The sequence below is a fragment of the Amborella trichopoda genome, chromosome 6, assembly GCF_054954075.1.
Source record: "Amborella trichopoda isolate Santa Cruz 75 chromosome 6, AtrichopodaSantaCruz75HAP2 v2.0, whole genome shotgun sequence".
Taxonomy (NCBI): domain Eukaryota; kingdom Viridiplantae; phylum Streptophyta; class Magnoliopsida; order Amborellales; family Amborellaceae; genus Amborella; species Amborella trichopoda.
The window spans coordinates 5761430-5787312 of NC_142341.1; the positions used below are offsets into that span (position 1 = coordinate 5761430).

Here is a 25883-nt window from a genome sequence, read left to right on the forward strand (position 1 = left end):
ATCGAGAATTGCCAATTGGGACGAGAGGAATCCCCAGGTTCTAACGTAGGCCTGAGGTCAAATAATCAGACAATCCAACGTTTTTAGTTTTTTAATGTTTTATTATTCCTTTGAATGGAGAGGCATAACCGATCCGATCAGAATTGTGGATCTGGGTCTATATAATAGAGGGCCAATCCAACATCCGATTCCGGCTTTTAGAACACTGCTCCAGTCATGTACGAATGGCTATCCTTAGTTTGGTTCTTTCTTAACGATGACTAACGTTTCTAGCCCAGCTGGTCAAGAAAATGTAGCTACAATGTCTGTGACCTGCCGAATGTTTTTGGCAATGGGATTTGGAGATGGTTCAGCTTAGGTGGTACTTGGAGGCAAACATGAGCCCTCAACCTTTCTCTCAGGAACCAGACCAAAAGACAGTCCAAACTTGGGCCAAACGTAAGAGAAGGAAGTTCCAAATCTTGAAGATTACCTTGGACTGTAGGGACCATACTCGTCAAGTACTTCCCATTTTCTAAAACCAAAATTATTGTGAGAGTTAAATAAAAGCTATTTGTTTAGAGAGCTATTCTCACTGAACTCTCTCTCTCTCTCTCTCTCTATATATATATATATATATATATGTATATGAAATTTTTTTTCATGTGGGCTGGACCACATTTCTACAATATGCGGCTCCAAGTTAAAACATCCATCTTTAGGATGGATACAAATAGGTGGTCCATCTAAACACAATTGAAACTAACCGTCCACATGTTTTCTTAATATAATTATTATTTCTAATTTTCGAAATTTATTTATTTATATCTTCATGTTAGAGATTACATGTCTTTAAAATTACGTCCAAAAATCTATCTTAAAAATAGATTTTTAAGAGGTGACTCATTTCTACATGGACTCATATAAACTGTGAATGATTATATATATATATATATATATATATATATATATATAAACATCACAATTTATTACAAAGCGACTCTATAGATGTGAGCAAACATCTATTCCAATCTCTCAGAAATGTCAATAATTTCAAACTCAAGAGATCTAATTCTCTACAGAATTTTCTGCCTCGTATTGTACCATTTGATGGAATCAGCTTCTGTAGTTATTACATGGCCCACTATATCTTCTCATTAGTTTTCGAGAGATCTATATATCTTTTTTTCTTTTTTCATATGTTCAGGGTGTAATTGGAAGGTGGGACCGTATGTCGAGGTATCAGCCCCGCTAACTCATTGGACCAACTCCATTTCCTAGATACTACCACTCTGCCCACCGGTGGATCCTTGATGGAGAACACAATTATTTTTATTTTTAAATTTTTTTAAAATTTGAAGGATGTATATTATAGTTTTAGTTTTATGATTTATTTCTCGGATTTTTGTTATTTCTCGGATTTTTGTTATTTTTATTTACTTCATTAGTACTATTGACAATTATTGTTCAGAGTACTGCTTGTGGGTACTGTTCACAAGGGTAAAATTGTGATTACTAATTTTAAGTTAAGTTAGGATAGGGCCAACGTATTATTTGTTTGGTCACTAAATTATAATATATAAGAGGTGTATGAGGCCTTGATGGGATTATTTTACATTATTTTTAGAAAATAGAAGGAGAGAAAGCTTAGACTTTTGGAAATCTAGCTTGAGATATAGATAAGAAACCCTAAGTTTCTTTAAAGGAAAAAGTTTATATAAGTGTGAGGCCCTAAACAATCAAATTAAGGTGCGTCTAAAAAAATTCACTAAAAGAGGTTATTTTGATGACCAAAAGTCCTCAAATTGATCATCTTGACATCAAGATGTATGAACATGAGAAAAAATGGATTTCAAACTTTAGAAATAGTGCATCTTGTAATGCATTTTCGGATCATCAATTTTTAAGATTTTCAAGTGTTCATAGATCTGCTTGATTCATACTACATTAAAGCTTTAAATTTTATAATTAGAAATAAAAATAAATTTTCAGGCCGTCAAAAAAATTTTCAGTATCGAAACATCTTTCGACACTATTTTGAAGGTGGGCCTTACTTGGATTCTTTAGGGCCTCGGCCTTGGACTGACCACTGCATGTTTTTGGCTTTTGTTCTTACCGATTTTAGTGCTTCCTCAAATTTTACTGCATCAATCCATGGGTGGGCTGCTCACAACCATTGAAATAGGTAAAGACATTCTATCTCTATATCAAATTTTGGGCATTGTCATGCCACCTTTAGACAACCATCTAATAGGCAAAGTCTATCCTTTGCCATTTCTTTTAGAAAGTTCATGTAATAATATTTCGAAAATTCTATTCGTCTCCAGTTTTCCATAAATGCTAATAGGTCTGGTTTCTATGAGGTTGCAACCTTAAACAATCCAAATAAGGCGCACCTCCAAATTTTATCATAAAATGTAATTTTGGTGTAAAAATTCTTACTATTATTTCAAAATCTATTTTCATATCTAATTATAAAACTTTAAACTCTAAAGATGGTTAAAATCACGTAGATCTATAAACATATGAAAATCTTGAAAATAGACAGTCTAGATAATGTGTTCCAAGATATACTATTTTTGGAACTCAAAATCTTTTTTCTTTCATATTCATAGATCTCGATGTTGAGATGATCAATTAAAAAGTTTTTAACATTAAAACAACATTCTTACGATAGATTTTTGAAGTGCATATCTAATTCTACATTTTTAAGGTTGCAACCTTATATAAACTTTTCCTTTCCTGAAATCTTTTAAAAATGGGCCTACATGAAGGTGGCACCCTTAAGCATTTGAAGGAGGTAAAATGGAAAGCTTTAACCTTATGTACTCAAAGGCTCCAACTTATAATTACCCAAAAAAAAATAAAATAATCCTGAACTTACATAGCTAAGTGCATGGGCTAAAAAAAAATAGGGGTGGCAACGGGTTGGGTCGGGTTTAGGTTCAGCTGGACCCAAACCCAAAAAAAATGATATGGGACCCAGACCAGACCCGATTTGATTGGAATGAACTCAAAAATTAAAACAACTATGTATTTAACTGTATTTAAATATATTTTATATATTGGGATCCAAAAAATATTACCCGACCTAAAATCCAAATAGTGTTTGGCTACAAGATTTTGACCCGAACCCGACAGGTCCAATTTTTGGACCCATACAGTAACCCCGATCAGGTCTACCCCACGGGACGCGGGTTAGGTCCCGGTCCATTGCCACTTCTAAAAATAAATTATACTTTTCGGTTCTATTGCAATACATGACTTTCTTACCCATATATAGATCGGCAAGAGGGGTCAAGAGCAAAGGGGATAAACCAGTAAGTACAGTGCCGGACCTAAAGTCGGGGTCGCCAAAAGATTATGTAGGAGCATATTATGTGTTCACTACCCTGGTAAACCCTGCATAAAGGAGTATTATTATTCCTAATTTTGGGAACTTTCTCAACATAGGGACCAATCCAACCCAAAAAGAAGAAGTTTCGTCCTAAGATTGAATAGAGACCCTCTAATTTTTGGATCGCCCCATCGGGATGTTTAGAAAATCAAAATTTTCCTTCTGTTTTTTCTGCCATTACTTGATTATAAAGTGGATCTAGAAACTCTAAATTGAAATATACTCCAAACTGTGTCCTTTGCAGGAGTACGGTGTGCTCCACTGCATGCTATGTGCATGATCATCAAGAAAATGGAGGAAAGAAAAAAAAATCGGTTAGCCTAACAATCATACAATGGACTGCATGTAATCCACGCAGTGTTCGATTCCTCGAACCGGACCTAGAAACCAGCCAAGCGCCGGGTATGAGTAACTCGGAAACCAGCCGGTTCACCTTGCCTATCCGGGTAGGACCCGGGCAGGCCAAAAAGTCTTAAATAAATAAAAAAAATAAAAAAATCTTAAACAAATATGAAACATATATTTAAAGCATGATTAAATAAAAAACATCCCAATGAAGTTGAAAAGAACTAAAAAAAATAGATTTTAAAAAATCGATTTATGCCTGGGGATATTTTAGAAATAATTAAAAAAAAGAAATACGAAAAATAAATATTCAGTGCCAAAACACATTCCAATCATTTTTAAAATGATAACAAAATATTAAAAAACATATAACAAATAAATCCCTTATTTTTTTGGGATTTTATAGATAGTTTTATTTTATTATATTAAAATAACTGGCTGGACCACCTAAATTGACTAAAATTGCCTTGGCTAAAAGCCGGTTCCGGTTTACTTGGCTGATTCGAAGTTGGACCGGCCAATTTGTCGAACACAAAATTCAGGTTCTATAGCAAATGGGAAAGTGGTGGATGAGGGAAAAGGGGAAGAGGAAAAGGGCAAAAGACAAGGAAAAAAACAAAAAAAAGATTGGAGAATATAACAAGTGCACTGTAAGCTACATATGATGAAGATCATATGAAAGCTTTGGTGTAAGGTCAAAGAAAAGGGTGTGCTGTTGCAACTTTAAACCATCCACCTCCAAATTTTATCATAATATGTAATTTTGGTGTAAAACATTATTAAGATTATTTGAAAATCTATTTTTTCTGTAATTATAAAATTTTAAATCTCAAAAAATAGTTAAAATCAAGTAGATCTATACACACATGAAATTCTTGAAAATGGATGGTTTAGATAATGTGTGGCAAGATACACTATTTTTAAGATTCAAAATCTTTTTTTTTTTTTAATATATATTCATACATCTCAATATGGAGATGATCAATTGGAGGGTTTTTCAACATTAAAACAACATTTTCTAATAGATTTTTGAGGTGCATCTGTAATTCTACATTTTAAATTGCAACCTTGTATAAACTTTTTTCTAAAGAAAATTGGCAAAAAAAACCTGTCTACAATGCAGGTTATATTGAATTCAATGAAAGGATGGAGAGGATTGGAAAATCTGAAACCTAACCATTATTGTACAGTGTTCTACAATATAATTCAGGTTATATGCATCCCCTCAATTGTGCTAATAAGGGCCAATGGGACAGGCCATGTCTACCGTTCACCAGATAACGACGCCATTAACGTCTCTCTCTCTCTCTAACGTGTCTCGCCCTCTCTCTTTCTCAGCCCCTTCCTCGTGTGTAGCTATCACCTGATGAGAACACCATTAATGTCTCTCTTTCTCTCTCAACCCTTTCACCAACACGCCGTAACGTGTGCCTCTCTCTTAACTTCCCCTACCCCTCTCTCTCTCTCTCTCTAAGATCTCCTCTCTTTCTCTCTCTAACATCTCTCTCTCAACGTATCTCGAAATATCTCCTCTCTCTCTCTCTCGCTCTATTTACTAACCTGCTTTAAAGAGTCTTATCGTCTTTATCTCTAATCCTTATCAACATGCATTAAAGAATGTTGTCCTCTCTCTCTCACTTTGTAACATGTTCTTAAAGCGTGCTGCTCTCTCTCTCTCTCTCTTTCTAAGCCTCTTCTCGTCGTGCCTGTGTCTTGTCGTCTTTTAATTACTTTCCAAACAAGTTTAAAAGCATCTTATCTTCTCTCTTAGCCCCTTCCCAACTTTCCTGAAAGTCTCTCTCAGTCACTCTCTCCTTGTATGTGTGTTGGTGTAAGGGTAGGAATGATTGGGAGGTTCAAATTTTAACTGTCCGGTTAGATCAAAACCCGTCATTTGTGGTCTTCGAGAACCGTTAGGTATTTTAAAAAAAATTCAAAAAAAAAATATAAAATACAAAAAAAAAAAAGGGTTTTTATTTGTAATGTATTTTTTAATTTTTTTTGATAAAGATCGGAATTTTTTTTGTCATTAATAATTATTTTTATATTTTCCTATTTTTGTAAAAATATAAAAATACCCTTGAATTCAAGTAGATTTCTTTAAAACATATTTTTATTTTTGAAATTTGTTATATTTTTTAATGCAGTTTGCCCAATTCAACGTTTATCGGGGTTTTTGAGGGCGGTTTGATTTTTTATTTTAAACACCAGTATTAGGTGTTTCTCACACGCTCACGCTTCACGACCTTTTTATAAAATTATCTTGCCTTGGCTCTCTAAAACCCTAAGAGTGTCGGACCTCTCTATCTCTCTCTCCCTTCCCCACATGTATTAAAAGTATGTTGCCTTCCCTCTTCCACCCCTCCCTCTCTCTTAGGACCACTTGCCCAACATACCGTGCCCCATGACCCCCAAACACTAGGACAAACCCATTCAATTGACCCACGCGCCCCCGCGGGTCCCTGCCGCCCTTCTTCAGCGCTCCCGGGCCCAGCCCACCGCGCCACTCCGACCACCCCCCCCCCCCCCCCCCTCTCTCTCTCTCTCTCACACACACATATTTAATCAACGCAACCCAACCCAACCCATAACTCCAAGAAGCGTAAGAAGAGACTTATTTGTCTTGAGCTGCCTTCCTCCTTGTCTAATTGTCGGGCCATCTCACCACACAAACCCTAAAACCACCCGTCTCCATTTTTTCTTTTTGCTTTTCAGGTAACTCTGAGATGTGTGGGGCTTTGTGGGGTTTCTTTCATGCCCCTTCTTTCTTTGTTTCTTCTCTCTTTTATTGGGGGGGAGAAGCAAGTTTGTTGGGTTTGTTATGGATGAGAGGGACTGCTGAATAACGGATTGAGAGAGAAAGGGAGGGGTTTAAGTGTTTACCTTTCTTTGCTCTTTAGGCTTCGAGTTGGCAGTAGATTTATGGACTTGGGTTCAAAGTACCTTTGAAACTTGACCAAAGTGTCCTCTTTTTACTCTCTCTCTCTCTCTACTTTCCCATATGTAGACAGAGAGAGGGGCGTGGTGTTGTCTCCTTATTCTTGAATTTGCGAGATGGGGTAGGAAATCGTTAAATATTCATGATACAAGGAGGCTTCGGTAATATGATACCTCACAAATAATAGTAATTTATGTACGGACACAAAAAGATAATACGATTTTTAGTGAAAATCACATAGAAGGTTGGTTTTTTATTTATTTTTGAAATTGAGGATGCCATCTTCATATCGTTTTTTAATATTATTTTTTTTTAGATTTTTCGTTAGAAGGGTAATGCCCTAGTGTGAGGGCCAATGCCAAGTCTAGAAGGCGATCCAATCTGAAGTTGGTATCTTCCAACCATCTTATTTCTTAACAAACAAATGAGCTAATGTGATTCGAGGAAGCCAACCTCGAACCGCGCTGAAGAGCAGTAAAGAAGGGGGGCGGCAGTGGGCAGCTCAAACCACCTTTGAATGATTAACAAAGTCAATCTTTGCAGTCCGAAGATGCCAACCTCGCACCGCTTTGAAGAGCGCTACAGAAGGTGGTCCACCGATGCTAGCGTGGGACCAATTGGGTATTACCCTAAACATTAGCGCACAACCCTACTATAAAAAAAACTAAATAAAATTAAAATACAATCCGAGGATGCTCAACCGATGGGCAATTTTGAAAAAATAAAAAACTTCAAGTCGACGGACATTCCGCATAATTTTAACCCTAAATTGACTCATTTGGTATTTTACTATAATTTTTTTGTCCATACGTAATTCATTCTAAAAATAAAAGAAAATCAAGTCAAGAAAAATCAAACGGCGCAGTTTACTCAATGGGGAAGCTTAGGTAAAATGTTGGGTTTTGTTTTGGGTGTGAACCAAGGCATCTACACTACAAGACTCTCTCTCTCTCTGTAAGTGGCATTTTCTGTGTCTTTCTTTCAACTTTTCCAACTCCCCATCATTTTCCCTCCTTCCTCTTATCATGTTACATGTTTCTTTCTCAATTCTAATCTCTTGATAACAACATTTCTTTCCCTTTCTTTAGGCCCTTATCACTATTTCCTCCCTCCCCGTATCATGTCACCTCTTTTGTTTTTTTCCTAGTTCTTCATTCATTCTCTCTCTTCAATAATGGCAAAATTTGGCACATGAGCCCGAGGTTTGGACGTGGCAACAAGTCTCCATTCAGGTGGAAGGGCACGGCCTGGGTGGGCCCGGCCTGGTTAGGTCCATCCCTTGTCCGTATAAGTCCTAGCCGGGCTCTAACCGGGATGAGAAAAACAAATCAAGAAAAATAAATGCAAAAATTAAAAAAAGGAGAGTTAGGATGGGCTGAACAATGCTAGAGCTAGCCCTAGCTCGCCGTCTGGCCCCAATTTGTGTGGCCCAAGCTTATTTTTTTAGGGTTTGGCCGACAGGGGCCAATCCATTGTCAAGCCTATCTACACTTATCTCATCTGTTTAGGAACTCCAAACCTACTAGTCATCCTTACTCATTTATTAAAGGCTCTTATTTCAAATTTCTCAATAAAAGACGGATGTGTCTTCATTTTTTTTCAAACAGTCTAAAAATTAATTTTTTTTAAAAAAATATTATTAAAATGATGTTAGTGAGAATGAAGTGAAAACCAATAATTAACCTCCAACACCAGCCCTCGAACCCCACCACCCAACCTACAGAGTTTCGTTTTGATGACAACACGAAACGTGTTGGGTTTGGCCGGAATCCGACGCGGCATACTGGCATGGCCAACTCCTCATTCCACGATCATGCAATACATGAATGCTTCATGCATGGCTCCATCAGAGCCAACATGCCGTATGCAGGACTGTCTCCCGCTGCTTGCGGCATGCACTGCCATGATGTACATGACATGCATGGCATCATCCATCACTGACACGTGTCTTGTCTTGAACCAGCGACGTGGTGCCCAAGGTGGCCAGTAATCATGCTATTTTCGGGGCACGAGCGCTGCTCTGCGCTTTCTGAGGAACTTGTTCCAATAACACCAAACTTCCCCTCTCCCTCTCTCTCTCTCTCTCTCATTGCCACGTGTCACGTTATCAACTATTCTCTACGTAAACCCTGAAAAGCCTTAGATGCTGACTTGTCTTTCAAGGTAGATAAAAGCAATATTTCCCTCTTCCCATAACACCCCTAAACTCTCGGAGCTCTACCGCGATACATGAGGGCATTTTAGTAAAAATCTTTTAAGGCGCAAATGGAGATCACTGGATTTGATAGGGGTATATTTAGGAAAGTGGCGTAAATTTAAGGGAAGTGCCGAGTCTTACGGCCGATTTTTTTCTGTAAATTACTGCGAAGGTTTTTTTTTGCGCGCGGATTATTTACCGAGTTTTGTTGTTTGTTTGGGAGCATAATGGTGACGTGGGAACAGTGAGTAGGAAAAATCCATAGACGTCTTTTTCAGAAAAATATGTTTGATGGGACTTGACTCAAATGTCTAAAAGTCTTTGAAGATCCTTTTAATAATCAGAGAATATAATTATAATTTTTTTTTTTTTTTTTGAAGGAAGACTCTCTCACACCATGGTAAGATTTCAAAAGATAATCTTAAAATTTGATATACAACTCTTAAAAAAAAATAAATTATCATATGAGTGTGTGACTTAATTTTTCAAAAATCTATATCAAATTTAATATACATATGAGCGTGGAAAAGTATAATAATGCTATTTTTTTTTTTAAAAAAATAAAACATATAAGCTCTCCAGTTTCCAATCATATTAAAATCTACATCAATCACTTGCATATTGTCGGACATTACTAATTTAAAATTAGGGAACTTATTTGTCACCCACCAACGGCACTCGTCGTGCCAACTAATTTGGAGTTTTGGTTCTTTATCACAATCATTAGCACTTATTCCGGGGGTTATTAAGTTTGATCTGCTAAAAGATTTTAAAGTCCCCTGGGTGCATACTGTCCATTTACCCCTCTGATAATATCCTATATGACTAATTTTAAGATTTCAAAGCTTGGGATGTAACCTCTTCAATACATAGGCTAACCTTAGTAAATAAAAAAATAGAAAAAATAAAAAATAAAAATGAATTGAGCTCTCTATATTTGGAATAATCAAACAAATAATATTTCAAAATTTAGCAAAGTTCAATTTTTCTAAGCACGTCAAAATAAAAAAAAATACAGTCCAAAGCATGAACTAGGCACTAAAAGAACTCAAAATTCATTTTTTTTTTTTTTAAAATAATTATGTAGTGATTCTTAGGCAGTTCCCAACCAAAAAAATAAAAATCTCCCAAGTCTTGTGACCGAGGGAGTACAAACACAATATGCTGCTGCAGGAGCATAGCTTGCACACTTATTTGATTTTATTTTGGTGCTGTATATGCGGGGGAACAAATCCTTTGAACCTACCTATGTGCCATAGACCTTCCAAAACTCAATCCTTGAGATAAAATTTGATTTCGAGCTTTTACCTTGGAGATCAAATCAAGTTCCGTTTAAAATGTTCTCAAAGATGAATATCGACGATTTCTTGTGTTCTTGGGGTAAAAAATATCCCCTAAGGCCATAGGATCAACTCTACAATTTGGTCCTCCAGCACCATCAAAGTTCTTATCTTTTCATGATTACATTGTCCTAATTAATTGTTTTCATACCATGGAGTACAAATCACAAGAGTGGCAATGGACGGGTTAACCCGGCCCCCTAAAAACCTAAGACCTGGGCACAAAATGTGGCCCTAGGGCCGGGCCTAAAGCACCTAGCCCTTAATTTTTTTTTTTATCCTTTTTACCTTTTATTCTTTTAATATCAAGTGGCCTGGGCCTGGGCCTGGGCCTGGGCCTGGGCCTGGGCTGGCCCTAGGAGAAGGGGGCCTGGGCCGGCTCAACGGAAATAGGGCCGGGCTAAGGCTAGGGCTAGGGACAGGGTTACCTGACCTAGGCCAGCCCTAATGAATGAACCACTGTTGACGAATAAGGAATGAGAGGAGAGAAGCACAGTTTTGAGTCCAAGAAAAAACGAGACAGGTGCTCTGAAATGCATCATCATATATAAATATATATAAAAATGGAGAAGAGTATATATATTTTCCTTGAAAGATCATGCGGACTGGGTCTAACAAAGGAGGTTCAGAAGATCTCTGCAAGGCAAAGAATGCATCAATTTCTACTCTCAGATGCTCTGTTCACTACCGTTACTGGGTCTCTCTGTTCATCACCTTCACACCCTTTTATTAACAACCAGCGAAGATTCCACGACCAGCAATTACATCTGGTCATATCAAGAACCTATAGAGAGAGAAAGTAGAGAGAGAGAGAATTAAAGTTGAGAGATGATAATATAGGTCTGAACAAGCCAGTACAGGGTATTGGTATTTGTGCAAGCAGGAGGACTCTGTAGTCAATTAAACAGCAGCAGAGGGATCTCGATAAGATATCGTTTTATTTGGTGGGTCGCTATCTCGTGTTTCTCGCTCTTTCCCTCTAGTTCCCTTCCCCTCATTCAGTGCCCTTGAACAGAACAGGCTTCCCCTTGGATTTTGGATCAGAGTAACCTTTTCTGCAGAGACTTTGCACTGCAAACAATAAAACCAAAGCAAATCAGTAAGCCCCAACATGAAAAAAATGGAAGAGAAAAAGTTTCACAGAGAGAGAGAGAGAGAGAAAGCTCAACAGAGAGAGGACTGAACCTTACTTAGAATGAACCCATTTGGTTGAACCCTCCATGATCAAATCTCTGGCTTTGATGCTCCACACTCCATCCTCTGTTGCCATTATCCTAAAATTCATTTTTTCTTTTCTTAATCCACTTTTTGTTATGTAATCCTCCATGTATTTCAAAGTTTAATATGTGCATTACATTAAAAAAGGAGGAAGAGGAATTGGTGTGTTTTTGTACCTCAGAGAAAGCAGTTGGCCTTTGGTCGTGAAGTAAAATGGAACCAGAATTGTTGAACAGAGAGTAATTGGTCGTTGTGGGGAAGGCAGTTGTGTTTGCAAATGAAGCAGTAATGGCCTCATAATCAATGGTGGGTTGGGTGTGGCAGCTTGCTTGCAATAAAGGTAACGGTGCATTCAGGCTTTGTAACTTCTGCAATTCAGAACCCATCTGTTAGGTCATGGTATATTGGAGGGAGACAATGGACGGCATCGGCCAGGGCAGCCTACGCTCTGGTCGGGGCCTTATCCCCGTAGGGCTGGCCCCAACCCTCACCTGGTCTTTGGACCACTGTTTTGGCCCAGTGTCTACTTTTTTCGGGCCAGGCCGGGCCGCACGGCCTATTGCCAGCCCTATATAATTAAATTCATGAGAGACAGCAGCAGGAGAAAGGGAGAGGAATAATACCTCAGGTTTTTCCATGCAGACCTCCATTTCCATATCAATGTTATAGAACATGGGATTCACGGAAGCAAGCTTCATTGAGAGGAACTGCACAGAAAACAACACCGTGAGGATCATAAACCGAAAAGAATAAATAATCAGATAGCATTAGTGATAGTGTTTAGTAATGCTAACTACCTCCACTTGTTTTTGCAACGACTGGACGTAGTTGATTATTTCATCCAGCATAAGTGCCTTACCCGTCACCTGCTTCAAGAGAAAAATTAAGCCATAAGATTAATGTAAAACGATGATTTTCATAGCAATAAAAAAGAGTTAATCAAGCTTACCTTGTCACAACCAGGAACAAGGCCCTGCAAAAGCTTCATTCTCTCACTAATCTTCTCTCTCCTAACCTGCATCCACAGTGGCAGCAAAATTGATCGGAGATGCACTCTTTTAGTAAATATTCAAGAGAGAGAGAGAGAGAGAGAGAGAGATATTAATTACCCTTTCTGCAAGGCTATGGCTATCAGTTGCCTGGCCCCTTCTAGCCCTAACATGGATATAACTCTTCGTTGGATCGTCTCCGCCTTCTTTTGAGCTCTTATCATTACTCTGCTCAGATCTTGGCTTCCTTTCTTCTCTGTTACTCTTTGATCTCTTTCCTTTACCTCCAATATTTTCCTAAACAAGAAAACACAGAAACATCAATATTTCACAAAGAGTGAGAAAAGCTCAAAAATAGATTTTCATTTCAAAAGATTAATTATAAAAGAAGCCATTTGTGATTGTCCATTTGTGATTGTCAAAGAGTGAACCCCAACTAGAAAAGCAGCCAAAATCACCATCTTTTTACCTTGCTATGGCTAGAATTCACAGAGTAGCCATTGCTTTTTCTCCTCTTTTTCTCAATGCTATTTTGATCAGAGCTGGTCTCTTGCATGACCTTGTCCGATTCTGCATCGGTACGGCTTTCACATTCAGCAATGGCTCCTATCTTCATCTGTGTCTCCACATTTTCTCCAACCTCCCCAGTAAAATGGCTCTCGAAACCTCCATTAAATTGGTTACAATCACCACTGTTAAATCCCCATTTCTTTAGCTCATCACTGGAAGGGAACACTTGCAAATTGTTAAAGTTTTGAACCCCATTAGAGAAACAGGCATTCATCTCAATTCCTGAGAATTTGCCATTCCAGTTGGATATGAAAGCCAAGTCCATTAAAGGCTGGTGTGAGAAAGCAGACATTGTGGCTTATGACAGGAATTAAAAGCCAAAAAAGCAGAGACACAGATAGATAGCTAGAGAGAGAGAAGAAGCAACAGGAAATGCAGAGAGAGAATATGTGAGAGGGTTCAAAATGCAGAGCAAGGAAAGAATTGCAGAGAGAGAGAGAGATATTTTGATTGTTAGGGTGGAAAGGTGGGGATTGGAGAAGAAAGCAGGGTGATATGTATGAAGAATTAAAGGCAGGGGATGGTGAAGAGAGAGAAAGAGAGATTGTTCTTGGGTTTTTATGATTTTGGTTTGAGAGAGAAGGTAGGGATCAGAGACAAAGAAAGCAGGTATATATAAAGATCAGGGGGAGTGACGAGGGGGGGGGGGGACGTCTGAAAAAGATGGGAAAAATACAAATCTCTCTCTCTCTCTCTCTTCTCTTTCTCTCTTCTCTCTCTGCAACAGGTTCTTGAAGCAGCGTCTTCCATGTTTTTTGTGTACATTTGACTGGTCTTTTCAGTGGTGTGTTTCTCTGCCATGTCATGCTCGAACTTCGAGACATATAAAAATGGTTTCTGGGAGGTGGATCATTTAATGGGCCCAACTTTTATTTCGCCTAAGGTTTTTTTTTCTTTTGCTAAGTAAATGTCTCCATAAACTCAAGAAATAACATATGCGCCCTTCACTCCATTTTTCGGTGTGGAAAGTACCTAAATGTGGCTAAGTCGTCCAATGCCTCGTGCGTTTTAAAACTCACGTCGGCAAGGTAGGGATTCAAGGGGACTTAAAAAATTGTTAGACAAGCTTAATGTATATATTTGTATAATAAAGTACTTAGAATTTTACTATGTAATTATTTTTATCTTGTAGTGAAATTATCAACAATATCCTCTACAATAATAAAACTGCCCTTATTCATTTGAAAAATATTGAATAATTAAAAAGACAACTATATTAATTTTAGTAGCTCATAACCATTTCTAAATATAATCTATGGGATTCTATAGGGTGTTATTGTTAGAAAACCCATATATATACACGAGGAGTGTTAGGGGGGGGAACCAGGGCGAGACCTATTCTATCTTAAAATATATTTCAGTTTCAAGATCTATACCATTTTAAAACATGGTTCAATCTCAACCGATTCTCATCAAAATTGACAATTTGAATAAAAAATCATTGGGTTTTACCGCATTGCATTTACTACTTATATTTGCTCACCCTTAACTCGGTGGCAATGCAAGGTTTCCAATTTCATGACGTGGGAACTTCAAAGTTTCATTTTATTGGAGAGACTAAAGAAAATCCATTTTGTTTTGGTATCCGTAAGCAAAATCCATTTTGTACGGTCTCGTTGGATCAAGCATGGAAGTGGACATGATCCGATCAAAACCAAGGTTAAAAAAAAGAAAGATTGGTGACCTGGATTATGTACTCGAAAAAGTGGTTTGGATAAGCAGATAAGCGATCTAAATCGGCAATCCATCCAGGTGAACTGGCCAAATAAAAAATAAAAACATTTGAGAAAAATAAAAAAATAAAAGGTGATAGCCGTTTTGGCTGGTTATCAGATAGAATTAATGGTTGGTTTTGTCAGAGAACTAACTAGTTCCCACTATTTTATAAGAACTCTGATCTTGAACCAGTTAGTTTGATATTTTGCAATAATCAAATTGGCCCCACTAGTTCCGATCTGTATTGTTCATATTTTAAAACAATCAATTGGATTAGTTTTAAAAATATGAAATATATTATTATATTTATTTAATAATAAAATATAAAGACCTAACCAATCAACTATTAATTTTTAATAATTTTTAATTAAATTTATTTTTTATTTTGAACCAACCAAAACACCTGTCATTGATCCTATCATATTCAGGTCCAATGTCTCCGTCTACACTTGGGAGACTTCACGTCATAAATCTCGGCATGGATTGCATGAGCAACTTTGGTCAAAATCGTAGAAGGTATGCTTAGGGTTTAAGGATGTGATGCGGCTGTCAAAAGGCGGTTACCGATTGGTGACATCAAGGGTAAAATGGTCAAAAGGAGATCATGGGAAGGTACAACCCAAGGCTAACACCGTCAAATGGTGGGTTAAAAATTTAATATGAAATGCAAGAAACCCTAACCCTAATTTTAGGGGGGTTTTGTACCAACCAGCTAAGAGGAAGCACCCCCTAAATTTCCGGCGAACAAACCCTGATTTCCGCTTGGATATTTCCAAAATACCCTTACGTCTTTTAAATGAATTACGGGAATTATCCTAACTCGAGTACGACGCGGTTAGCATTTCAAGCCTGTACATGTAGAAATGCGGGCCCATTAACAAATCTATTTTTGAGATGGATTTTTTTATTTTTGAGATGGATTTTTGGACTTAATTTTTAAAGATATGTAGTCTTTAATATGGAGATAATAAATATGAAAAATAAATAAATTTAAAAAATTAAAAATAATAATTTTATTAAACAAATATTTAGATTTTTAGTTTCAATTGTTTTTAGATGAACCACGTACTTGTATCCATCTTTAAGATGGATGCTTTATACTTCTAGACATCATATTTAGAAATAGGGAACATCTTGCATGAAAATGGATGCTTTATACTTCTAGACATTATATTTAGAAATAGGGAACATCTTGCATGAAATAATTTTCCTCTCGGAGAATATGGAATTGGGTATTTACCTTTTTTTTTTTGAAAAAATTACAAATAATTCTCAAGAATAGATTTCCTATACAACTTATCCCTAACAAATTTTTTGTTCTCACTTTTTACCCCAAATTTAACTTTCATAGCAAATACCCTTCAAGTAATAAAAGCGGTAAAATGAAGACCAAAATACCCTGAAAAGCATACGGTCTGGCACAAAATGAGGGACAGTTTGGCACAAAATGAGGTCTGGCATAAAATAGGGGCAGTCTGGCACTTTGGACATGCAGTCTGGTATAAAATGGGGGCGGTCCGACACTTGGCTTCTAGAAGCATACAGTCCGGCACTTTGGGAATGTGATTTGGCACAAAATGAGGGTGGTCCGGTACTTTGGGCATGCGGTCTAGCATAAAATGAGGGCGGTCCGGTACTATGGGCATTTTCTTTAAAAAAATATGATTTTTTTTTTATTTAGGGGTATTTACTAAAAAAATTTAATTTGAGGTAAAAATTGTTTAAAAAAACTTTACTGCGGGTAGGTTGTCTTGAAAGTCGATAGGTTTTTTTTTTGTTCTTAATTTACCTCCTTTATTTGTTTATTATGAACATTGATGAATAGGGTATTTTCGATATATTCAAAAAATTGTGGATCAATATATAGACTTAAATTATGTTTAAGGGCCGTAATTGACCGAAATCATAGCCGAAATTTCGAATGTTCAGTGTTGCTTAGTTTTCGATTAACTGTGGCTTTAATTGTCAAATAATATTTAATTGGACAAAGTGCAGATACCGTTAATAAGCATGGTTTTTATATTAATTTGGGTTTTAGATTAATTTATTAATAATTTACCAGAAATAGCCAAAAAGCAGGACGCCAGGACCCAGTATTTTTTACTAGCTCAAAATGCTCCATTTTAAACATAAACGGCCAAAAAGAAAGCAGCCATGTTTCATTATTTTATTAATTTTTTACTATAAATGGAACGAAAAACCACACCACATTATTTGATCCATCCTTTTCCCAGAGTAAATAGCCCAAAGAGCAGGTCCGTTACGTTATTTTATCAATAAATTCTTACTATTAATGGCAAGCATAGCCTATAATTAATACTTTTTCTTTTTGACAAATAATTTATACTTTTTTCTAGTGAAGCTGTTAGCAATAAATAGAGCCAAAACTGCAGGTCTAGTCAGATATTTTTACCGTGACCAGAAAAAAGAGAGAAAAAATAAAATAAAATAATACAAAGCATTTACAACCCAAATCGAACAATAGTAACATGCAATGAAAATGATGAAAGAGGTTAACAAAAATGCAATTTGATATCTATTTTATACAATAAATACTTTCATCATTTGTCAAAAAAAACTATTTATATGAAAGACAATGGTCAAGTGAAGCTTCACTTCAAAATTCATCGAAGCCATCTCGGTATTAACTATTATATCTGTGAAAAAAATTAACACATTATGTAGACCATCCATTTCGCCCTAAAAATGAGTACTACAATGCGCAAGAACGGTATTATTTTTTGAGCTTCAAATTTCATAATCAGTATTAGAAATTTCATTATGAAAGTTTCTTATCTAAAATATTTTTTGGATGAGGAATCAAGGTGAGGCTTTATTTTATTTTCCTAAAGCCCAAGCCTTATAGAAACTGCATATGCACTTTGTTTTATATGCAAATATGCATGCACTTGCTCAATAGGAAACAATTGGGTTTGATTTATTAAAAAATATTCTCATTTTTTAAGAGTTTCTTAGGTTTGGATTGCACCCCAACTGATGGCCAATATGACTTCCCACTTGATTTTCCAGTTCCCTTGTCTACCTTAACCAGACTTTTTGTCTACCCTTACACATACAAATCTAATCTAAATGAGAATTTTATCACCCCATTTTTTTTTTTGTCCTTTTTCTGTTCCCCCTAAATATCGATATAAGTTTTTTTGAATTGGGATTACATGTCGGCTGAAATATTATCTCAATAAACAAATAATACAAATAAGAACTTCCATTACTGGTAAATGTAAATTGCTAGGAATGAATTAGGTCAAAGCACTTTAATTGTTTTGAGTTATAAATTAGTCTTGTCGTCGAAGTAATTGATGAGCAAGGGTAGCTTTCATGGTCTGCAATTGCAATTATGTAAAGCCAAAAGACCCTTGGCTTTAACCCAGCCAAGAGTTTCAGCCAAGAGTATAGTTGTGAACATATTTACCAAGACCGGACTGGACTGTCCGTAGGGATGGGTAACGGGTCGAGTCGACCCCAAGCCGACGGGTCGACCTAATTTGGTTACAGGTCTGGGTCTTATTTTTGGACCTGGCAGGTTGGGTCCAAGTCCAGCCGACATTAGGTCATGTTAGGCCCGGTTCTATGTTGCCTCGACCCGACCTGAATATTTTAGATACAGTATTTGTTTTATGATAATAATATTGTATATTATATAATTTACTAGTATTTCATTATATTTTTTTTATATATTACGTGACATAAGTTTCCATATATGTACCAATATATAATATCTTATAGCTAGAAGGTCAAAGGGATTTTTAAGGAGACCCAAAATTTTCATCCCTATTAGCTTCCTGGGATCACCAAAATCCCTTGTACCCTTTCAAGTTTAAACCTTCAGAACCATTAGCTCCCTAATTATGTTTTTCTTTGTTCTTTTACAAATTTGATCACAAAATGGCATTCTCAATTGGTCATTCATTTTTGTTTTGTTTTGTTTTTGTTTTTTGTGACTTGATATACAAATTATATTGATCATGATGATGATGAAAATAATAATAACAATCATAATTAATAATAATTAAAATACAAATAATTATAATAACAACAATATATTAATTGTTAAATAATTCATCTCTAGGTATTTTGAGAAATTTCTTTAATTAAATGAATTAATAAATAATAATAATCCATTAACAATACTAATAAAGATCTTGATTAATCATTTTCCAAGTTCAAAAGATATTGATGCAGTTGTAAAATAGGTCATAATATTTTTTAAAAAAATCATTTTTTTTCCATGTCTAAATTTATATAGTGGGATCTACGGAGATAAGATTGGTTTTAGGCAATGGATTAGAAAGGAAAGGAAGTTGACTAATGGAAGGGTTTGGCATTTTATAAAATAAAGACATCAAATTTATAAAAATAACAAAGAAAAGCATAATTAGAGGGCTAACAGTCTCAAAATTTTAAACTTGTGGGGGTACAAGGGATTTTGGTAAACCCAATGAGTTAATATGGATGTAAGTTTCAACTAAGGGGTAGAGATCATTTTCTTTTAAGTTTTTATTTTTTATTGTTGAGAGTTAGAGGCAAAATGTGTGTATGAGAGAGAGAGAGAGAGAGAGAGAGAGAGAGAGTTATGAAAGATAAGCATCGCTTGACCTGACATCATCTAACTTAGACTTATTTGGACTTGACCCGGACCCAAATTGAGTCTATGTCTAATTTAGGCCAACTCGGTCGGGTTCAGGCCCCTAACCCTTAAGTTTGATCAGTGCCTTAGTCGATCTAATCTAAAACAAGATTCTATTGATTAAAAAAAGTTTGACATATTTAATATATTTCAAATTTTAAAATTATTATTTCTATTTATCATTATTTTTGAAAATCTATTCAAATGTGCTAGATTGGCTGTCAAAATGATGTAGACTGGACCAAACTCCTCACCGGTTTGATGGCCAATCAATTCCAATTTTTTTATTCATGTTATATTTTGATTACCTATTTTTTACTATCACGTTTGGCACTAAATAATTTACATAGTTATATTTTAAGATGGTGACACAAAGTTCCAAGGTTCGAATCCCATCATCATCCTACCTAAATAATAGTTGGGAATATTTTACCATAAAATGTTTGGAATATATCGTCCAAAAAAAATGTTTGGAATAAATCAAGAAACTTCACTTTTTGTGGGAAGTAATCAAGCATAACAGGGTGGTGCATATGTATTTTATAATCCAATGAGTCGTATACACAAAATCCTAGAGACATTTACCCTCATTCGAACATATTCTGACATTCACCTACGTCTAGTTGACTAGTCACTGGTGCCCTTTCCATGACTATATTTATTTGTGAGATATTTTCTTTCCATGACTGCTCTATTTATTTATGGATATTTTCTTCATGCCAAAAATGTGATATTTGTGCTGAATTTGATTCTAATATAGAATGCTGTTCTCGTGTGAAAGCTTTGTCTCTGGTCTTCAGTTAGGTTTGAATGTTTTAGAAGTTAATGTATTGGTCTTTTGTTCGAGGTTGAAATGAGCCCAAACTTATTGAAAATTGTGGAAATTTGAATTATCTTTTAGGAAAAATGTACAATATATGATAAAATTATTTAGTTTTAGTATAAGATATGAAATTGGGTGACTCAGAATTTACCATTCTCAAAGTTCAAAGCAAGACTGTAAGGGTGCTTGGTTCAGATTTGATGAGTCCCAATCTAATGGCCAAAAATTAATATCATATTTATTTATTCTGTTTTTTATTTAAATAAAGTATTTATCTGAATTTTTGGGCGTAGGTTTACTTTATTAAATTCTATGTATTAAAAAAAGCTAATTCCAAATTTCAGCTTAATATCAATTTTAAATAAAAAAAAAAATATAAAACGAGATTTATTTTTGGCCATTAGATGAGATTGGTTTAATCCAAACCATTCAATGGTGCTTGTGTACCTTTAAGCGTCCACAGCCATTGGATTTAATATCTCAAATCCAAAATGTTTTCTTGAAATTTGTGATACACCTCTAGTTGCTCCATTTAACAACGGTAGGATTCCAATGTGATCTTCTTCTTGTTCTAAAGATAAATATTTTTATAATAGAGGATTGTCTATAAAGAGACCATTTATCTTTATTACAAGGAGGTCACAACTATTCCCACTCATTAGATGCCAAATTGGATGGCTTCAGATGTGTCATGAAGTCCAAAAACCTCTTTTTGAAACTTTGTGTGCATTAAGTGATACTCTTACAACCATATATTTTGAAATTTAAGGGACATGAATGATTATGACTTGATTGTACAAAAAGTAAATAGACACTTTATATACATTTTCTTTTAACATTTAATGCCTTCTTTTAGATATATAAAATTCATCAAAAAGGTGAAATACCAAGTACTTATCCACACACTTTACTATTGCCATACACGAAAGATGCAAATAGTCGCTACCATTCGTTACAAGGAAAAGAAGGGAAGATGACCGGTGGTGTACATACGGCATATAATATTTTCATCATCTAACAAAAGTTTCTACGATGGATAGTTGAGAATTCAATCCCTTCAATGCATCTGGCCTAAATCTTAATTAATTGCACACCGAAATTGTAGCTTTAAAATGAAAGGGAAAGTTCTGAAAGGGAAAGTTCGAAATTACACAGGAAGGACGACTTAATTTTAGTGGCAACGTGGTGCTTCTTGTTAGGTTGGACTCTAGACTAGGTGGTCAGGATGCGACAACATGAGTGCCGCTTCTTGTTAGGTATGGACTCAAGGCTAGGTGGTCAGGATGGTAGTGTATCAAACCCCTTTTCCACAATATGAAGTGCTACTACTTGTTACCCACGGCATGTATGACCACATGCTGGGGGATATCTCCTTATGGGAGAAAACAAGGCCAGTTTTCCTGTTCATTGGCCTTTTCATGATCACGTTTACTGTGCTCCTCGATGAGCATAGTGTAATTTACTCCCTTGGCAGAATATCCATTTTGGGATACTTCTTTGGTCCCTACAACAAAAACAAAAAAAAAAGAGGAAAAAACTAGGAAAAAAAAAAGAAAAGAAAAAAAAAAGAGAATCCACTGATAGGATTACCGATACTTGGATCTGTCCCCAAACTATACAAGAAGCGTGGGGTGCTAATCCAAATTAGGTCAGTTCTCATGGTGACGGGTATACAATACGAGAAAATAATCTTCTTTCATTTTTTTCGTCAAATTATTTAAGAAACCCTCTATTTTATAAAGTCCGTACTCATTTATTTAATAATTAATGGTCTATAGGAGTTGATATCCAAATTGCAACTCCTATCTTTAATCACCTTAAAAAGTATTCGGAGTTTTGACAAGTTGTCACCTACAAGTTGAAACTCCCATTAGAATTAATTAGGCCGCTAATGACCTAGTACTATTTATATTTAGGTATAACTCTTTCCATGTCAATACCATGATATTATTAACTAATGCGTTTATGCCCATAATAAGTAGATATCTTGAATAAAAGGGCATAAAAGGCCAAAATTTCCAACATATTTTTTAATATGAACTTTTGGAATCACTTAAGAACTACTATATAATTATTTTCAAAAGAAAAAATTAGAATTTTGAGTTTTCTTAGATCTCATTCTCTAAAAATTGGATGGTCTGTGTTCAATCATGAGATTTTAAAAAAAAAAAAAAAAAAACATAGAGAGCTTAATCAAAATGTTTTTTTTTTTGTTGGGATTAGCCTATGACTTGAACAGATTACATCCCCAAAATCCGGGGTCCTAAAATTAATCCTAGATGGAGTTTTATCTAAGGGAATAAATAGACAGTATACTCCTACATGAGTATAAAATATTTTGACTTTTTATTTTAAAGGAGAACAACTTCGAAAAATTTCAAGTTCCATATCGCCGCTCTTGCTTTATGTTGTAAGGGTGGCTGCTTCCAAAGACCGTGGACCACTGTTTGATTGAAAGGGGAAATATTTTGTCACTTTTCAGGGAGGTCTTCAGCTGTTATTGTTATCAATAGTAATAATAAATAATAAAAATAACTATAACAAAAACCGTACTAATAATAATATTAAGGGTGCAGTTTGTATAGAGACTAGGCTCTAAACAATCAAATTAGAGCCTACGTCTAAATAGTGTCGAGAAATGTGGTTTTAATACTGGATATCTTTGTCATAGCCTTAAAATATATTTTTATCGTTATTTATAAAGTTTAAACCTTCAAAAATAGTGTAGATCGACATATCTATGAAAACTTGAAAATCTTGAAAATTGACGGCAAAAGAGTACATTACAAAATACACTATTTTCAAAACTTGAAATCCATTTTTTTCTCCCGTCCATGCGTCTTGACGTCGAGATGATCAATTTGAGGATATGTAGACATCAAAACAACCTCTTCTACTGAAATTTTTGAGGTAGGCTCTAATTTGATTATTTAGAGCCTCGGCTCTATATAAATTTGTCTCTAATATTAATAATAATCATAATTATTTTTATTAATTAATTTAAAATTTATGGATCAAAATATAAACTTAAACGACAAATACTATAGAACATTTTTAAAGCAGGCATGACATTTAGAATTATAATTTTCATTTCAAATTATAATGTCATAGCTTATAGTATTATTTGCTTACTATGAGACCATTAACGATCACAATTCAGAACAAGCATGACGTTTAAATTAAAATTTTATAACGTATAGAAGTATTTGCTTACAATGAAACCATTAACATTTACAAACCATAATCACTTACCCAAAAAAAATTTACAAACCATAATCACAAAACTCCCTAAGGTATGTGATTGTGGGAGATGGGGCTGTAGTAGAAGCTGCCAGTTCTATCATTTAGCTTGAAAGGGGGCGGCTTCCACAAATCACGCTGATTTTAAAGCAGCATGGAAGCTTGCCCTTCTTCCATGCTTGTGCATGTTTCTAGTCACTATTGATGCAACTAGGATATTCTACTTTTTAAAAGTTTGGTCAATCAAACATGCCGCTATAATCTTATGTCATTTTTTTTGTATTGAACCTGGTCATGAAAGGATAAATATGCAAACAATACTATTTTAATGTAAAGCTGGCATTCTAAAAATAGAAGAATCTAAAAGAATAAAAACTGGTGTGAGGCTTATATAATGCATCGACTTTGAACCACTAAAGTAAGGTGTATCTCAAAACTGTGTCGAAAGATGTAGTTTTAGTGCCATAAAGCCTATTATTGGGTGTGAAGATCTATTGTCACCCCTAATTATGAAATTTAAAGCTCCAAAAAATAGTGTAGACGAGCATATCGATAAACAATTATTTTTTTAAAAAATAGACGGTCTAAATAATATATTAAAAGATACACTATTTTCATGACTTCTTTTTTCTTTTTTTCATATCCGTATATTTTGAGGTTGAGATGATCAATTTGAGGGTATTTCAACATTGATACCATACTATCACGATTGCATCGAACTAGTGGTAACCAGTTGTATAGCTTATCGGTGCCTTGGCTAGTCTAGTCCAAAATAAAACTATATTTGGTTGAAATTTGTCAAAATCAATGTTTGATCAGTTTTTGTTAGTCCGACGAGTTGGTTTTGTCTGATTCAACCAACTAAATAAAGTTGGGCAAATTTTCTTAGTACATTTTATATTTTTAAACTATCATATATATTTTTCTTTATTTTTTATTTTTCCAAAATGTTGACTAGTGATTTGATCGGTTTTGACTGCATTAAAGCCCAGTTCAGTGGCTAGTCCGATTCCAATAACACTGATCGAAACAACCTTCTCCAATGGGTTTTAAGGTGTGCCGTACTTGAAAAGTATAAGGGCACCTGTGTAAATTTTATCCCAAATTTTTTTTGGAAAGAGCTTACATAGAGCTGAGGCTCTAAACAATCAATTAGAGCCCACTTGTTCACCGTGCAAATTGGAGAGATCTTTAGAGGAAGATCCCTCGAATCTAAACACCACAAACTTATTAAAAATATGATAGAGAGTGGGGTCAATCGAATTCTAATGAGACTATATCTCCTTAGAAATGAGCAGATCTGCTCGCAAATAAGTGGCAAAGCCAACATTGATCCGAAAACATAAAATATTGAATGAAATACAAATAAAATCATAGCTTTAACAAAATGATTGAAAAATAAAGGAAAACATAATGAGAAATCCAAACGTATGAAATATTAAATGAAATATAAATAAAATCTTAGATCTAACAAAATAATTGAAAAATAAAGGAAAAGAGGATGAGAAAAATACCTGATCGGGCCAGGTTGCCCAACAAACCCGAGGCTTTGAGGTCTTGCCCATATCAGGAACTCGGTTATGTTTAGCCCGGGGATCTTCTTGTCTCTCTTCAATGTTGACCAAGCCTTGACTTGGTTGAATGATTTTTTTGGATCTGATCTAAGCTTACACTTGCAGATTTAATGGCTAGGTTGTAGGTTTAATGGTTAGGGTTTTGCTAGAGCTTATCTAGATCTAGGATTTCTCATGATTTTCTCTCTGGTCCCTTCAAAGCTCAGGGTTTCTACCTGTCTAGGGTTTCCAACTTTCTTTTAGCTTAAGATGGTTTAACCCTAAAAGAAGCATGAAAATATGTTTTTATATATTGAAATGAGGACCATGGATTATGATGTTTTATGGTTCAGGGATTTTATTGATTAGTATGGTCCTAAGGGTTGTCTAAGATTAGGAAAATCATGGAATTTTCCAGTTTTTAAAAATAAGATGTCTACAGTTGCCCCTCTTCGGCACTCTCTGTCATTTGAGGGACAGGTGAGCGGCAAAGAAGTAGATAAATAGACATTTTAAATTCATCATGATGTTTCATGGTCAGAGGGCACATCAGCCTTTTCCTCCAAGATATTGTGCTCACCGCTCACCCACTTAGGGTATTTTCATCCTAGGGTTTTAAGTGTAAGATGTTCCGATGAGTTACACAAGCGTGGAACTCGAATTGAACTTTCTGGCTATGCCACTTAACTTCAGAAGTTTTTTATAATTTCAAATATTTAAATCTGACATTTTGCTTGATTTTCTTCTGGGTTTCCTAAGGTTTTAAATGATTTACCTTTTCTCGGTCAAATCTGAAGAGAGAGATGAGGCAGCGATGCGATAATCATCATATGCAGGTACCCAACTCTTTTTTTAGAAGACATTTTTAGAAAATTTTGAAAATAAGGAGAGGTTTGAAATAGAACCAGGAGCTTGGGCAAAAGTATGTTT

General features: G+C 35.3%; 1 protein-coding gene across 2 annotated transcripts; it reads right to left on the bottom strand.

Moving 5' to 3' along the window:
- Positions 1–10720: 10720 nt before the first annotated feature.
- On the bottom strand, positions 10721–13812 carry LOC18434374 (uncharacterized). Of its 2 annotated transcripts, none has more exons than XM_011625110.3 (8): positions 12873–13812; positions 12524–12700; positions 12364–12429; positions 12212–12280; positions 12038–12121; positions 11591–11782; positions 11387–11470; positions 10721–11267 (listed from the first exon to the last, which is right to left on the bottom strand). In XM_011625110.3, the coding sequence occupies exons 1-7, from the start codon at positions 13263–13265 to the stop codon at positions 11387–11389; spliced, it is 1065 nt and encodes a 354-aa protein (XP_011623412.2). In that variant the 5' UTR covers positions 13266–13812; the 3' UTR covers positions 10721–11267. The 2 variants fall into 2 exon arrangements, with proteins under 2 accessions (XP_011623412.2, XP_020522915.1); XM_020667256.2 differs by having other exon boundaries at positions 11382–11470.
- Positions 13813–25883: the final 12071 nt, after the last annotated feature.

Coding starts and splice junctions, on each gene's coding strand:
- LOC18434374 (XM_011625110.3), bottom strand. CDS start 13,265: ATGTCTGCTTTCTCACACCAGCCTTTAATGGACTTGGCTTTCATATCC. Junction 12,701..12,872: donor TGAATTCTAGCCATAGCAAG/GTAAAAAGATGG, acceptor TTTCTTGTTTAG/GAAAATATTGGAGGTAAAGG. Junction 12,122..12,211: donor CGTTGCAAAAACAAGTGGAG/GTAGTTAGCATT, acceptor TTTTCTGTGCAG/TTCCTCTCAATGAAGCTTGC.